This window comes from Salvelinus namaycush, chromosome 17 (genome assembly GCF_016432855.1).
Source record: "Salvelinus namaycush isolate Seneca chromosome 17, SaNama_1.0, whole genome shotgun sequence".
NCBI classification, from domain to species: domain Eukaryota; kingdom Metazoa; phylum Chordata; class Actinopteri; order Salmoniformes; family Salmonidae; genus Salvelinus; species Salvelinus namaycush.
This window is the reverse complement of record NC_052323.1, coordinates 8,199,187-8,215,430: the sequence shown is the minus strand read 5'-3', so window position 1 is coordinate 8,215,430 and position 16,244 is coordinate 8,199,187. Positions and strand designations below refer to the sequence as shown.

The window sequence follows — 16,244 nt, the reverse complement described above, 5'->3', positions numbered from 1 at the left end:
TGTGGGTCAATGTGTGTGTGTGTTCTAGCCTTTAACAAGCTCATAAAGGATAAACACTTGGTCAGCATAAACCTCCGCCTAATGATTACGTTGCCCTCTAGAGGAAAGTATTGATTGAGCTGAAGGTGAATGTGAATGTGTGCCTAGGTCTAGCCGACTAAACTCAACTCCACGATATAGCTGATTGGCGCCTAGTGCGGGCAGACTTGAGCTCTGACGTCTCCTAAAATGATGTTTTTTTAATCAAAAAACGACTGATTTCAGCACTCAAGAATAGCCCGCAATTACATAGAACAATGGGTGTAATTATGGGCTATTCTGTTGGCGCTGATGTTTATTTTATGTGACATCGGAGCTCTAGTTCGCCAACACTAGTCGCCACTCAACTCCATTGTAAATTCCTGGAGTATAGTTTAATTGGCTAGTCTAGGTCCAGTAACAGAAGGTATTACTGACATAATGGTGTGATGATGATAAACAGCACAGCACATGAATCAATGATGGAGGAGGATGGGATGGATTAGTAGCAACTGACCTGGAGAAAGAAAATATTTTAATTTTTACGATCAAATGTGTTATTTAGAAGCACTGAGAAGAAGTGGTATGATAGTGCCGAATAGTCCTCGCTTGAAGTGTAGTGTCTTTGTGAGATCGTACTACTACGATTAATACAATTATTTGTTGAAGCGTCTTCATTGTATGGCTATGAAAGAATCACCTTCCATCATGAGAAGATGCCTCTTCCTCCCTCCACCATCCACCCACCTCTCCACCTCTCCCTCCATTGCTCCATCCTGTCTCATTTCCAGGTGGCCCCAGAGCCCGGGCCTCCCACAGAATCTGGTGCCATTTTACATTTAAGTTGAGATTCAGGGGGCCATCAGCTCAAAACTAGCATCTGCCATATGGGTGATAGTCTTTGTTTTTGGCTTGGGGAAAAGCTGGGAAGGGTTGCCTGGATGGCAGTATGGTATAGAAGCACTGACATACTTTCTCTATGGAGAAAAAAACAATTCTCCATGCCTAGAGGTACTGAATCATCCGCAGACTTCTGCAACCCAAAATTGAGTGGCTTATGAAGAAAGTACTATTTGATGCTGCATTTGTTTTGCCATCTGTTCGACAAATGTTAGATGCCAGAGACGCATTTGACTTCCGATGAATAACAGAATATTTTTGTGTTGCATATTAATAGTGTCGGTCTTCACTTTTGTTTTTAGAAAGTGCATTGCATTTTCCCCCTAGAGTTTCCCCCAAGAGTTCTCTTTGATTTGTGTCCAGGTTTCCTTTCAAATGTACCATACCCCCTAGCCAAAACAACTTCATTACCAATCGTTGAAACAGAAACTGCATGTGTGTTCTGTTGTTGTCTTTATTTGAGAACTACACAACCCAGCAGCAGAAGCAGCAGCGGCAGAATAACCTGCAAACCTGCACCTTTAATCCTCTGTGTTTCCAGTCTGATTGTTTAACCAGGCGTAGCTGCTGACTGGTCCATACGAGGGTCAGAAACGCACACAACCCCAACACCTCACATGTGCACCTAGGGAAACTCTTGATTTCTTGACGCTCCTAACTAATGCACATTTTCCTCCTTTTCAGTACAGTATTGAGAGACTATTCATGTCATTTAGAGCAGCTACAGTATATTAGGTATTGGAGGATATGTAAGTTTGCCTGGCAGGCAGGTCATATACATGCTTCCTTGTAAATGTTGTTGTGCGTCATATAAAAAAGGGGAGACCAGGTGTGATTGTCACCCCTTTTATCTGTGTTGTATTTCTTGACCTCTCTGTCTCATACAGCCGTGTTCCACGTTAATTGAAGGAACAATATCTCATTTTATATATACGGTTTTTGTATTGAACTATAAATAGTGCACTCATATATTCAGTTTGCTTGTTTACTATAGTTTAGTTAGACATTTGATAGCTCGGTCGGAAGTCTAAACACATATAAATGACAAGCTAAGGGAACTTGACTAGACCACTCGCTGTGGTATGTCTGAGCTGAAGAAGTGAACCTACATTACTTGATACTATAAATAAAGTGGCCTCACATCCTCAGGCTTCAAATGCACTCTGGTTTCTTTTCTAAATAATAAAACAAGCGATTTATCCCCAAGAGCCACTTCTTTGTGCTAAGTATGCATCATTTGTACGTAACTCAGTACATTTTTTTCTGGATTCTTTTCTAAATAATAAATAAGTGATTTGTCCTCAAGGGCCTCCGCTCCTTTGTATGAAGTATGCATTATTTGTACGTAACAGTAATTTTTTTTTCATGATTTGGTTTACTTTTCCATTGAATAAGAACATGCTGCTGCTATTTATTTTGATGATTTAGTTCTATGGTGTTATTGACTGTAGGCTTGACCATAGAATCATAGAGCAGTGTATTATAGGATCTCTATCCACAGGTTAAAACAGGGCATTACTGTATTGTAAAGGTCTCACATTAAAACGGGCTACATCAGGGTCACTGTCAGTGGAGTCATATTTCAGATATGTATTTCATACTACATATCTAGTGTATTTATTCATCTAGTGTGAGTCTGCACACAGCAAGGTGTTTTCATCCACACATATGCATTCAGAAAGTATTCGAACCCTTTGACTTTTTCCACATTTTGTTACGTTACTACCGTATTCTAAACTTGATTACATGAAAAAAACTCCTCAGCAATTTAAACACAATACCCCATAATGACAAAGTGAAAACAATTTTTTTGAATTTTTTCAAATTTATAAAAAATGTAAAACAGATATACCTTATTTACATAAGTATTCAGACCCTTTGCTATGAGACTCGTGCATCCTTTTTTCATTGATCATCCTTGATGTTTCTACAACTTGTTTGGAGTCGACCTGTGGTAAATTCAATTGATTGGACACGATTTGGAAAGGCACGCCTGTCCATATAAGGTCCCACAGTTGACAGTGCATGTCAGAGTAAAAACCAGGCCGTGAGGTCGAATGAATTGTCCGTAGAGCTCCGAGACAGGATTGTGTAGAGGCACAGATCTGGGGAAGGGTACCAGAACATTTCTGCAGCATTTAAGGTCCCCAAGAACACAGTGGCCTCCATCATTCTTAAATGGAAGAAGTTTAGAACCACCAAGACACTTCCTAGAGCTGGCCGGCCGGCCAAACTGAGCAATCGGGTGAGAAGGGCCTTGGTCAGGGAGGTGACCAAGAACCGATGGTCACTCTGATAGAGCTCTAGAGTTCCTATGTGGAGATGGAAGAACCTTCCAGAAGGACAACCATCTCTCCAGAACTCCACCAATCAGGCCTTTGTGGTAGAGTGGCCAGACCGAAGCCACTCCTCATTAAAAGGCACATGACAGCCTGCTTGGAGTTTGCCAAAAGGCACCTAAAGACTCTCAGACCATGAGAAACAAGATTCTCTGGTCTGATGAAACCAATATTGAACTCTTTGGCCTGAATGCCAAGCGTCACGTCTGGAGGAAACCTGGCACCCGAGTGGCGTAGCGTTCTAAGGCACTGCATCTCTGTGTGCTAGAAGCATCACTACATACTCTGGTTAGATCCCGGGCTGTATCACAACCGGCTGTGATCGGGGGTCCCATAGAGCGGCGCACAATTGCCCCAGTGTCGTCCGTGTTAGGGGTGGGTTTGGCTGGGGCAGGCTGTCATTGTAAAATAAGAATTTGTTCTTAAGACTTGCCTTGTTAAATAAAGGTTAAATAAAAAAAATACCTATGGTGAAGCATGGTGGTGGCAAAATCATGCTGTGGGGATGTTTATCAGCGGCAGGGACCAGAAGACTAGTCAGGATCGAGGCAAAGGTGAACGGAGCAAAGTACAGAGAGCTCCTTGAAGAAAACCTGCTCCAGAGCTCTCATGACCTCAGACTGGGGCGAAGGTTCACCTTCCAACAGGACAACGACCCTAAGTACACAGCCAAGACAACGCAGTAGTGGCTTCAGGACAAATCTCTGAATGTACTTGAGTGGCACAGCCAGAGCCCGGACTTAAACCTGATCCAACGTCGCTGGTTAGACCTGAAAATAGCTGTGCAGCAATGCTCCCCATCCAAACAGACAGAACTTGACAGGATCTGCAGAGAAGAATGGGAGAAACTCCCTAAAAACAGGCGTGTCAAGCTTGTAGCGTCATACCCAAGAAGACTTGAAGCTCTAATCGCCGCCAAAGGTGCTTCAACAAAGTACTGTGTAAAGGGTCTGAATCCTTATGTAAACGTGATATTTCCGTTTTTAATTTTTAATATATTAGCAAACATTTCTAAAAAACTGTTTTTGCTTTGTCATTATGGGGTATTGTGTGTAGACTGATGATGGGGAACATTTTTTAAATCAATTTTAGAATAAGGCTGTAGCGTAACAAAATGTAGATAAAGTCAAGGGGTCTGAATACTTTCCGAAGGCACTGCATCTCCACCCCAACATAACCATCACAAGACATGGAAGCCCCATTTTAGATACCCAGTCCTGCCCGTAGTCTTAAATACAGTGGATAACCATCCATAATAATGTGTGGTTTACACACTTAAAGGGCCAGTGCAGTCAAAAATGTGATTTTCCTGTGTATATATATTTCCACGCTATGAGGTTGGAAAAATACTGTGAAATTGTGAACATGATTATAATGCCTTTTTAGTGTAAGAGCTGTTTGAAAAGACTAGGGCTGTCCCCGACATAAAATGGTTTTCGGTTCTTTCGACCAATTGATTCATCTATATTTTTAAACGTGTATTTTTCCATATATAGACAAATCCTATGTGTTTTAATCAAATCAACTTCAATATATGCACGGAGCTTGTCTGATGCTTTAAGCGAACTGTTTGATTAAATAATTAAGACACACAAATGACTAGAGGGAGTCCGACCGCAATTGATTTGATTGTGCCGAGCCTGGCTCAGACTTGCTGTGCTGTGTTAAAAAAAAAAGACAGCGAGTGACTGTGTGACCAGCACTCTTTGTCTCTCTCTCATCCCTGCTGCAGAGACAACCACAGAACATCAACAGGGTGTATCACGCGCTTCGTGTTGCTAAAGCTGCAACATAATTACAGACATTTCTGACTGAAAAGTTATGTTCCCGAAATCCATAATAAAAAATAAAAAGACATTCCCATAATCGCATCAATAAATTGGTTATAACAAACTCTGAACACTAACACGTGACAGGAAAATGGATGCAGAGGACGTGACAAATGAACTTGAAACGGGGGAATGCTTACTGGTTGCTCAGGAGGTAAAGGGGAAGTCAGATGTGTGGAATAAATTTGACTAGTTGTGGAAAATGCTGGAGATCAAGAAAAAGAAGGTAAGGAGCAGGCACTGAGTGCATATTTTGTGTGCCAAACAGTTGCTGTTTGATTACAATATAACTGTTTGAAACAATGTAAATATCAATAAATATATTATAAGCGTACCGGAGTGTCTGTTGTAACGTATTTTTGTAAAGCCTTTATTACAGCAAAAGACCAAAAAAAGTCGCATTCATTTGTGAAATGTAATGGTTTAGGCCTATTTATTGTTTACGCTAATTATTCAACGGTCGCTTTGTTATTTTATTTGAAAACAAAAATGCTTGATTGCATTTAAAATCATGAATGACTCCTATACTGTGTGATGACATGAACTAATAAATGATTGATTGATACAGTAGCCTATATACTGTAAGTATTGAAATATAGTAAGTTACGGTATTAAGACTAAACAGGACGCACTCTTAGGCCTACAGCTTGATGGTGGTTATACAAGGATACTACACTAAGCCTATTAATTCTAATGATATTACTTTTTATTATAATGATGATCATAATAATAACAATAAGAAGGAGATCAAGGAAAATGGAGGATTATTTTTTTTATTTTTTTTTATTCAGACAATTTGGAATAGTGTAAACAACATTTCAATTAGAATATAAATAATACCAGAGAGGCTGGTCTAACACACAAAAAATGTAAAGCTGTTATTACAGCATAGCAAAGATTATAAACAGCCACATTTGTGAAGTTCTTTATCCGATATGTGGTTGCGTGAGGCTTGGTGCCCACGGAATCAGTAGGCTATTAAAACAAACACTCAAACAGGCAACAGAAGCAGGATCTGTCTTATTTCTATAGATACAGTTGAAGTTGACGTTTACATACACTTAGAATGGAGTCATTAAAACTTGTTTTCAACCACTCCACACATTTCTTGTTAAGAAACTATAGTTTTGGCAAGTCGGTTAGGACATCTACTTTGTGCATGACACAAGTCATTTTTCCAACAATTGTTTACAGACAGATTATTTCACTTATAATTCACTGTATCACAATTCCAGTGGGTCAGAAGTTTACATACACTAAGTTGACTGTGCCTTTAAACAGCTTGGAAAATTCCAGAAAATGATGTCATGGCTTTAGAAGCTTCGGATAGGCTAATTGACATAAGTTGAGTCAATTGGAGGTGTACCTGTGGATGTATTTTAAGTACTACCTCCAAACTCAGTGCTTCTTTGCTTGACATCATGGGAAAATCAAAAGAAATAAGCCAAGACCTCAGAAAAAAATTCTGGTTCATCCTTGGGAGCAATTTCCAAATGCCTGAAGGTACCACGTTCATCTGTACAAATAATAGTACGCAAGTACAAACACCATGGGACCACGCAGCCATCATACCGCTCAGGAAGGAGACGCGTTCTGTCTCCTAGAGATGAACGTACTTTGGTGCGAAAAGTGCAAATCAATCCCAGAACAGCAGCAAAGGACCTTGTGAAGATGCTGGAGGAAACAGGTACAAAAGTATCTATATCCACAGTAAAATAAGTCTTATATCGACATAACCTGAAAGGCCGCTCAGCAAGGAAGAAGCCACTGCTCCAAAACCGCCATAAAAAAAGCCAGACTACGGTTTGCAACTGCACATGGGGACAAAGATCATACTTTTTGGAGAAATGTCCTCTGGTCTGATGAAACAGAAATTGAACTGTTTGGCCATAATGACCATCGATATGTTTGGAGGAAAAAGGGGGAAGCTTGCAAGCCGAAGAACACCATCCCAACCGTGAAGCCCGGGGGTGACAGAATCATGTGTGGGGATGCTTTGCTGCAGGAGGTGCACTTCACAAAATAGATGGCATCATGAGGTAGGAAAATTATGTGGATATATTGAAGCAACATTTCAAGACATCAGTCAGGAAGTTAAAGCTTGGCTGTTTGATTACAATATAACTGTTTGAAACAATGTAAATAACAATAAATATATTATAAGCGTACCGGAGTGTCTGTTGTAACGTATTTTTGTAAAGCCTTTATTACAGCAAAGACCAAAAAAAGTCGCATTCATTTGTGAAATGTAATGGTTTAGGCCTATTTATTGTTTACGCTAATTATTCAACGGTCGCTTTGTTATTTTATTTGAAAAATAAAAATTATGTGGATATATTGAAGCAACATTTCAAGACATTAGTCAGGAAGTTAAAGCTTGGTTGCAAATGGGTCTTCCAAATGGACAATGACCCAAAGCATACTTCCAAAGTTGTGGCAAAATGGCTTAAGGACAACAAAGTCAAGGTATTGGAGTGGCCATCACAAAGCCCTGACCTCAACCTATAGAAAATGTGTGGGCAGAACTGAAAAGGAGGCCTAGAAACCTGACTCAGTTACACCAGCTCTGTCAGGAGGAATGGGCCAAAATTCATCCAACTTATTGTGGGAAGCTTGAGGAAGGCTACCTGAAACGTTTGACCCAAGTTAAACAATTTAAATGCAATGATACCAAATACTAATTGAGTGTATGTAAACGTCTGACCCACTGGGAATGTGATGAAAGAAATGAAAGCTGAAATAAATCATTTTCTCTACTATTATTCTGACATTTCACATTCTTAAAGTAAAGTGGGCATCCTAACTGACCTAAGACAGGGAAATTTTACTGAGATTAAATGTCAGGAATTGTGAAAAACTGAGGTTAAATGTATTTGGCTAAGGTGTATGTAAACTTCCGACTTCAACTGTATACAGTACATGGATGATTTATAAAGCCAGGCACATTTAACAGTTAGGCTATTGATTATAGACCTAGTGAAGTTGGAGTTTCTCTCTCTTCTCACTTTTCTTAGACAATTAAGGCAAGGGCTGTTTTCTCGTCTCATAACTCCGCTGCTGCCTCAGCCGCATTGTTCTCAACACCAATAAGCTGGTTAACTTCGCTATTATGCACATAGCAACATGGTCTAGGAAAAGGCGCCGATTAAACAGCGCACTGATGTGTTTCAGAACCGCGGACTGCGAACACTAGCCAACACGGGAGAAAGCGAATTTGTTATCAAATATTATTTTTATTTGTGTTGCACAATTGTTCTTACATAATATAACCATATGCAATTTCAGTAGCACATGTCTTCGATTGATGTGTGAAATCACCATGCGGTAAATGTGTTGATAAAAGAAAGAGAGTTTCCAACCTCTCTGCCAATAACAGCTCATTTCACATTTTCCCCCTCCCCACTTAGGCAGTCCTAGCTAAACTATTCCTGGAGAAATTGCTCTTTGCTAAGCAATTTTTGTTTCTTTTTGACCATTTTAATTGAAAACTATCATAGTAAGGTACTTAATTGTTACCCAGAAATAATTTGAGATTGAGATCAAAATGGCTGCATTGGACCTTTAAACACCTATTCTATAGTGCAATCCAGGGTATGTATTGCTAAATGTATTGCACACATTACCCAACGAGCCGTCTGTTCCTCTCGATATGTACTAGTTCATAAATAATAAGCATATCCATTACACGTCTGTGTGTCATTTGTCAGCAAACGCAGTGAGCACACTGGGCCTGCTCTCGCTCGCCGAGTCGCCTTGCATGAGAGCACTTTATTTTAGGATAATGAGAACCTCTTTAGAATACACATGAGTTCGTGTCTGTGTGAGTTACTGTGTGTGAGTTGCTGTGTGTGTGTGTGCAGCAGAGGATACTTGTAAAGCCTGAAAGCTTTTTTAAGAAATTACCCAAGCGTATAAGAGATTAACTTAATGAAAGAGTTGCCCAGGAGAGAAACCAAAATGTGTGTGCTGTTGTTTTCTCTGAACAGAGGTAGGCCTGACGGGATGGTGTCGTTAGGAGTAAAAAATGAAGTGTTGTTTTACTGCAACGCAGGGAAGTGCCACTCAAAATATGAGCTTCAGTAATTCATACTGAAGTGTCTAGTAATAGATCTGTTTATTCATGTTCAGCGAGGAAGAAATGGTCTCATGATCCGCCTTTGTTTGTTCTATTTTAATCCTCCTTGTTATTATGTTTTTCAGATCGTGTGACAGAGGTGAATACCAATGTCTACGTCACCAGCTTTGGCCCAGTTTCAGATACAGACATGGTGAGACCACATTCTAATCTTACAAGGACCTGTTACCCCACTGAGCCAAACTGTGCTGAACCAAGCCAAGCTGTACTGGGCTGGGCTGGTTACGCATTCACCATAGTTGCTGTAACTGTGCTGGAATGGGCAATGTGAATGGAAGAATATAGAAAAACCCAATTCTGATTATGCCATTTCAGGTATTTTGTTTACTGTTTCATTGCAAAACCATGACATCATTCCGCACCATTTTCCTTTCTGTCGCTTATTTGGACCTCTTAGTCCTGGTCGTATTCATTAGGGCACACCATATCAAAACAAGCATTTCTCACTGGACGGATTCCGTTTGCCCCTTCCTGTTTCCGTCCGTTTTGTGCCAAATGAATAGGACCCTGGTGTTTGTGTTTGTTCCAAGCAGCTTTGCCTGGCTCTAGTGGAGCACCAAAGCCCCCCCCTAACACTGACGCCTTAAGATTAGGGCTCCCCTGATCGTCTTCAAAGGGCCCTGGCTTCAAACATAGCCAAGAGACCCCTCTCTCCCTCTCTCTTCCCCCGGACAATCCATTCGCTCCTCTCTTTCTCTTCTCTGGCCAGGCATCACACCTTGTTACCTTTCAAAACCTCAATCTTTCCCCTTCGCTTTCCTCCACAGCAGACTTAAGATCTCTGTAGCCAATGCTCCAGCTTGCGTCCCCTATTCAATTTCACTGTTCAAGGGACATGTTTAAATCAGGTTCTGGAAGAATGAGGGAGAGAGAAAAGGAGCGATAAGGCGCACATGTGATTTATTCCCATTGTGTTGCTACCTTTGCTACATTGTTCTACCCTTCTTCATCCTGAGTGCTCTTTCACTGTCTGGACTCCGTTTGGTACAGCAATATTATATCTGTCACTCTCTCTCAGATTCTCCTTCCATTCTCTTCTTTTGATGTTGTTTTCTTAGTTTATTTTCAAAGGCAGAATTGTCCCCTTCTTTCTTCTTCCCTGGAGCTCATCTCTATACATCGTTTTCTCCTCACGCCAACACCTTTAGCAGTCTTACTATAGAGAGAGAGATGTGTTCTCTTCCTCCACTCGGAGCCGTGCCTATTCCTTTGACAGTTTTGTCTTATAAAAATACAAATATATATATATTTTTTTATCGACTCGTTATTCAAGTCACTTCTTCATTTATCTTGGGCTTGTATTCAAGAAAATACACTCACCGATTTCTCATTCCACACTCACACCCGTTTTTAAAATGGCAATATCCAGCGTGAGCCATTCTTTAAATGAACATTATTGTAGGAGCCGTTTTGGCCTGTGTGTTAGTTCTGTATATGTTGTCTGTGTGGCTGGGAGTGTAATTGCCTGAATATTACCGTAATATAAGATGCACCCAAATTGGCTCCAACAACTACGAATCAGCTGTTATCTATGAAACATTTATGATATTTGACGAGCAATGCAGAATTCAAACCCTATCACCCCTAAAAGCAACATATACATTAGGCATAAGTTCCCATTAAGTATTCACTAGGCGAGTGTGTCCCATGTCGTGGTAAGGAGCGTTAACTTAAGATGTGTACGATCATCTTGATGCAAAGCCATGCCTTACACGCCTAGGGAGACTATCAATATTATAATTTATTAATGTGTGCATGGTTGATGGTAGCTTGTAGTGTCACGATCGTCGTACGAACTGGAAATATACTCAGACCAACGTGCAGCGTGATTTGGGTTCCACATGTTTAATAAAGGAAACTCACAAATACAATAAACAGCAAACGAAACATGAAGTCATGGAGTGCTCACAGGCAACTACACACAAACAAGATCCCACAAAACACAGTGGTGAAATGGCTGCCTAAATATGATCCCCAATCAGAGACAATGATAAACAGCTGCCTCTGATTGGGAACCATACCAGGCCAACATAGAAATCAACACACTAGATCACCCACCCTAGTCACACCCCGAACTAACCAAAATAGAGAATAAAACGCTCTCTATGGTCAGGGCGTGACATGATTGATAACACCACATAGCAATCTTTGGGATTTCTATACGGAGTCCAGTGGACTACATGAGGTGCAAATCTACTTTGATAAAGCACAGAATATTGTTATCTGTTGTTGCCATCAAATCGCTAGTGGCTGAAGGTAAAATGATGAATTGACTGTTTTCATTGCACATGTGGTCTCATAAGCTGTGATGTGCTCACACCTAAGGCATGTTTTTCATTCCAGCTCATATGATTTTGAACACAGCTAGTAAGGACACATGCACACCTCTTTCAGTACCCTTTGCCCTGGAGGCTGTAACAAGCCAGGTATCCTTTGGAGAATGAAGGGAGAAGCAGGAGAGAGAGAGAGAGAGATTGTTCTACCTCAGCAAAGTATCTCATGGCGCCACTGCTCCAGGGCTGCTAGGCTGCTAAATCAAGTAGTGGGGGTTGGATAGGTAGGATAGGTACATGGCACACTAACACCAGGGACCTCACCTTGTATAGGCTGCTCCGCTCTATAGAAAAAACATAAAACTCCCATTCGGTGTGGATTAATGGCAGGCCCAAGTGTATGCAGGAGGAGCAGTGAGTCAGTAATGGATGTTATAGGGGCTGCATTGTATGGAGGGGATAAGACAGAGAGAAAGGGTGCCATCCACCTAAGCTTCATCACAGGCTGTTTTCACAGCCTCTCACTAGGTGCTGCTTGTGATTTATCTGTTTTACATTTGAATAATTTAACAGACGCCTTGCTCAAGGGCACATCGACAGATTTTTCACCTCGTCAGCTCGGGGATTCGAAACAGTGATATTAAGGTTACTGGCCCAACACTTAATGGCTAGGCAAACTTTCAGAGCAATTGTAATATAGTAGGGACTGACAGCTAAGGAAGGTTCAAAAAGGCAGGTGGTACAGCAGAAGATATTGTGCCATTTTTAGGTGAAGGTGCAGGTTTCATATTCACAGTGCAGAAATAATTTGCAATAAAACATTTTTATATATCTTTTTTTTAAGTGCACTTACGGTTCAAAGTTTTATTGTCTGTAATCGTCACCTGTGGATGATTGCCGATTGTTGACAACAACGTTCCTTCTGCCCACAGGAATACACGATAGACGTGTTCTTCCGGCAAAGCTGGAAAGACGAGAGGTTGAAATTCGACGGGCCCATGGACATACTGCGGCTGAACAACTTGATGGCCAGTAAAATATGGACTCCGGACACGTTCTTCCACAACGGGAAGAAGTCGGTGGCTCACAACATGACCATGCCCAATAAACTACTGAGGATTCAAGACGATGGCACCCTACTTTACACCATGAGGCAAATACAGCTCAAACCAAACTATTTGAATTGGTGTTAGAAATGATTAATGAAGTTGAATGAAATATTATTACTGTAGCAGGGTTAGCGTGTTCTTTCAATTCATGTGGAACAGAAAAACACAGTCAAAAGTACGACCACCGTACCCAATCTCCCCCAATGTCACCCTCGACCCAAACAAATTCCATTTGAATACATGACACACATTGCATGGAGCACATATCCCCTTGTTTCTCCTCATCGAACCAGTCTCGGTGTATGCCTCCCTTTGCCGCAGTAACCCCCCTAAATCAATAATTATGTTATTTATTGCGATATTTGACTCACTCAGTGCCAATGACAGGGGACATTATTTTGACAAGTGAGTCCCTGTAGAATACAGATGAAAGCATTGCCCAGTCAGAGGCTATTTGAATGGAATCACTTAGGAAAAGAGCATTGTCAGGTCCTTTAGGCTGGAATTGATATAGATAGAGAGCATCTCCACTGCACACAGTGCAATATATTTCAGAAATAGCCCACTATAAATCTGGGGGATACTCATAGTTTGTGTGCCCTATAAGCATTCTCTATCCTATAGCTTTGGCTTCCATCAACTCTGGTTTATTACTGATTGCACCTTAGTTTAGATTAAAAGAGGCTCTCATGCTTGTTTGGTACAACTCCATTGGTTGTTCATTCTGACACTACCAAACACGACATATGTTACATGATGTAACAGCCGTAACTATTGCATACTGGTTCACATCAACCATATTTGATGGAACAGTGCAGAAAATAACAAGGTGAAAAGGATGTATGCCTGCACAGTTTGGTCGGCACGAGGGTGTGTGTGTGTTTGGATGTTACAGTGACGCATTGTGCTCCATGTGTGTTGTATCTAGGTTGACGGTACACGCGGAGTGTCCTATGCATCTGGAAGATTTCCCCATGGACTTCCACTCATGTCCCCTGAAGTTTGGCAGCTGTGAGTAATGCATGATTGACAAGTGCAGAGAAACACAGGGTCACTGAGGGCGGCAGGGCATGACTCTCATGAAAAGAAAGTGGGATTTGAAATGCATGCAGGAATCAAATGTGTCTAGTTGGAGTTGCTCAATAGGTCATGTGTCATATGTTGCCGGGTCTGACTTAATACATCTGTTGAGAGAAAGGGATAAAGCCTGTGCTAAGTACCGTAGAACTAAAGATCCAATTGATTGGGAGTCCTATAGTAAATTAAGAAACCCCAGTAAAACAAAAAATCCAAAAGCATCCTTCTATGGATAATACAGAGCCTTCCGAAAGTATTCACACCCCTTAACTTTTCCACACTTTGTTGTGTAACAGCCTACATTTAAAATGGATTCGATTTAGATTTTGTATCACCGGCCTACACACAATACCCCAATAATGTCAAAGTGGAATTGTGTTTTTAGAAATGTTTACAAATTAATAAAAAATGAAAAGCTGAAATATCTTGAGTCAATAAGTATTCTACCCCTTTTTTATGGAAAATCTAAATAAGTTCAGGAGTAAACCATTGCTTAACAAGTTACATAATAAGTTGGACTCATTCTTTGTTCAATAATAGTGTTTGAATGGCTACCTCATCTCTGTACTCCACACATACAATTATTTGTAAGGTCCCTCAGTCGAGCAGTGAATTTCAAACAATTTCAATGACTCACTAAGAAGGGCACCTATTGGTAGATGGTAGAAAAAAAGAAAACATTGAATATCCCTTTGAGCATGGTGAAGTTATTCATTACACTTTAGATGGTGTATCAATACACCCAGTCACTACAAAGATACAGGCGTCCTTCCTAACTCAGTTGCTGGAGAGAAATAAAACTGCTCAAGGATTTCACCGCCAATGGTGACATTAAAACAGTTTAATGGCTGTGATAGGAGAAAGCCGAGGATGTTGTTACATTGTAGTTACTTCACAATAATAACCTCAATGACCAAGTGAAAAGAAGGAAGCCTGTACAGAATAGAAAAATACTCCAAATGTTTGCAAAAAGGCACTAAAGTAAAACTGCAAAAAAATGTGATTAAGAAAATAACTTTATGTCCTGAATACAAAACATTATGTTTGGGGCAAACACAACACATTACTGAATACCACTCCATATTTTTTGTGGCTGCATCATGTTAAGGATATGCTTGTCATCGACAAAGACTAATTTGTTTTTTAGGATAAAAATAAATGGAATAGAGCTAAGCACAGGCAAAATCCTGAAGGAAAACCTGGTTCAGTCTACTTTCCAATAGACACTAGGAGACAAATTCACCTTTCAGCAGGACAATAACTTAAAACACATGGCCAAATATAGACTGGAGTAGCTTACCTGTCACGTATACTCCCTCTCCAGCCTCTAGGTCATCAGGCTGCTGATTATCCCGCACACCTGTCACCATCGTCAAGCGCCCCAGCGCCTCATGACACTCACCTGGACTCCATCACCTCCTTGATTATCTTCCCTATTGTAAGGTTCAGCTTTTCTTTTCTTAGTCAACCTTGTGTTCTGTTTCATTGTGTTCTTGAACGTAGCCCTGTCTTTCATTTTTGTTCATTGATTTCACCTGTGTTCGTTTCACACCTGGTCTCATCAGCTCCCTATTTAGTTCAGTTCTTTCTGGGTTTTTTATGGTTGTGAGGTATGTTTGTTTTTGACTGCCTACCTGTGTATGACCATTGCCTTTGACCACGATTCCTGCCTTCTGCAAAGGCTTAATAAACATCTGCCGTGCTCTGCGCGTGAATCTACACCTTTTTCTCCCTGAGTATTCATTACAGAAAACAATACCCCACAACCATACAAACAGAAATAACTGAACTAAATAGGGAGCGGATGAGACCAGGTGTGAAACGAACACAGGTGAAATCAATGAACAAAAATGAAAGACAGGGCTACGTTCCAGAACACAATGAAACAGAACACAAGGTTGACTAAGAAAAGAAAAGCAGAACCCTACAATAGGGAAGATAATCAAGGAGGTGATGGAGTCCAGGTGAGTGTCATGAGGCGCTGGGGCGCTTGACGATGGTGACAGGTGTGCGGGATAATCAGCAGCCTGATTGGCTCAAACACATTAAGAAGGAAAGAAATTCCACAAATTAACTTTTAACAAGGTACACCTGTTACCTGGAATGCATTCCAGGTGACTACCTCATGAAGCTGGTTGAGAGAATGCTAAGCGTGTGCAATGCTGTCATCAAGGCAAAGGGTGGCTACTTTGAAGAATCTCAAATAGAAAATATATTTTGATTTGTTTAACACTTTTTAGGTTACTGTGTTATTTCATAGTTCTGATGTCTTCACTATTATTCTACAATGTAGAAAATAGTCAAAATAAAGGAAAACCCTTCAGTGAGTACTGTAGGTGTGTCCAAACTTTTGACTGGTACTGTAGTTGCGGCCACCAGCTTTGAATGAATCACCACTGTGACCTTTTTTTTTGGTGTCATTCAGCGCTGTTCCTCGCTCTCCTCCATGTCAACAACACCATCACATTTTATCATTTCCAAGAGGCAGAATATAATTTCTTTACTTCACTTGATTTGAGCCTAAAACCTTTATAAAATCCCACACCACAACAAACAAACAGGGG

The 16,244-nt window shown here is 40.7% G+C and overlaps 1 protein-coding gene across 1 annotated transcript in view; it reads left to right on the top strand.

The window, feature by feature from the left end:
• Window positions 1–16,244, top strand: part of LOC120061883 (gamma-aminobutyric acid receptor subunit alpha-2-like) — a 55,816-nt gene that overhangs the window by 5,839 nt on the left and 33,733 nt on the right. Inside the window, exons 3-5 of the mRNA XM_039011660.1 lie at window positions 9,287–9,354; window positions 12,427–12,647; window positions 13,532–13,614. Of these exons, the coding sequence (XP_038867588.1) occupies window positions 9,287–9,354; window positions 12,427–12,647; window positions 13,532–13,614 (372 nt within the window). The remainder of the gene's footprint in view (window positions 1–9,286; window positions 9,355–12,426; window positions 12,648–13,531; window positions 13,615–16,244) is intronic.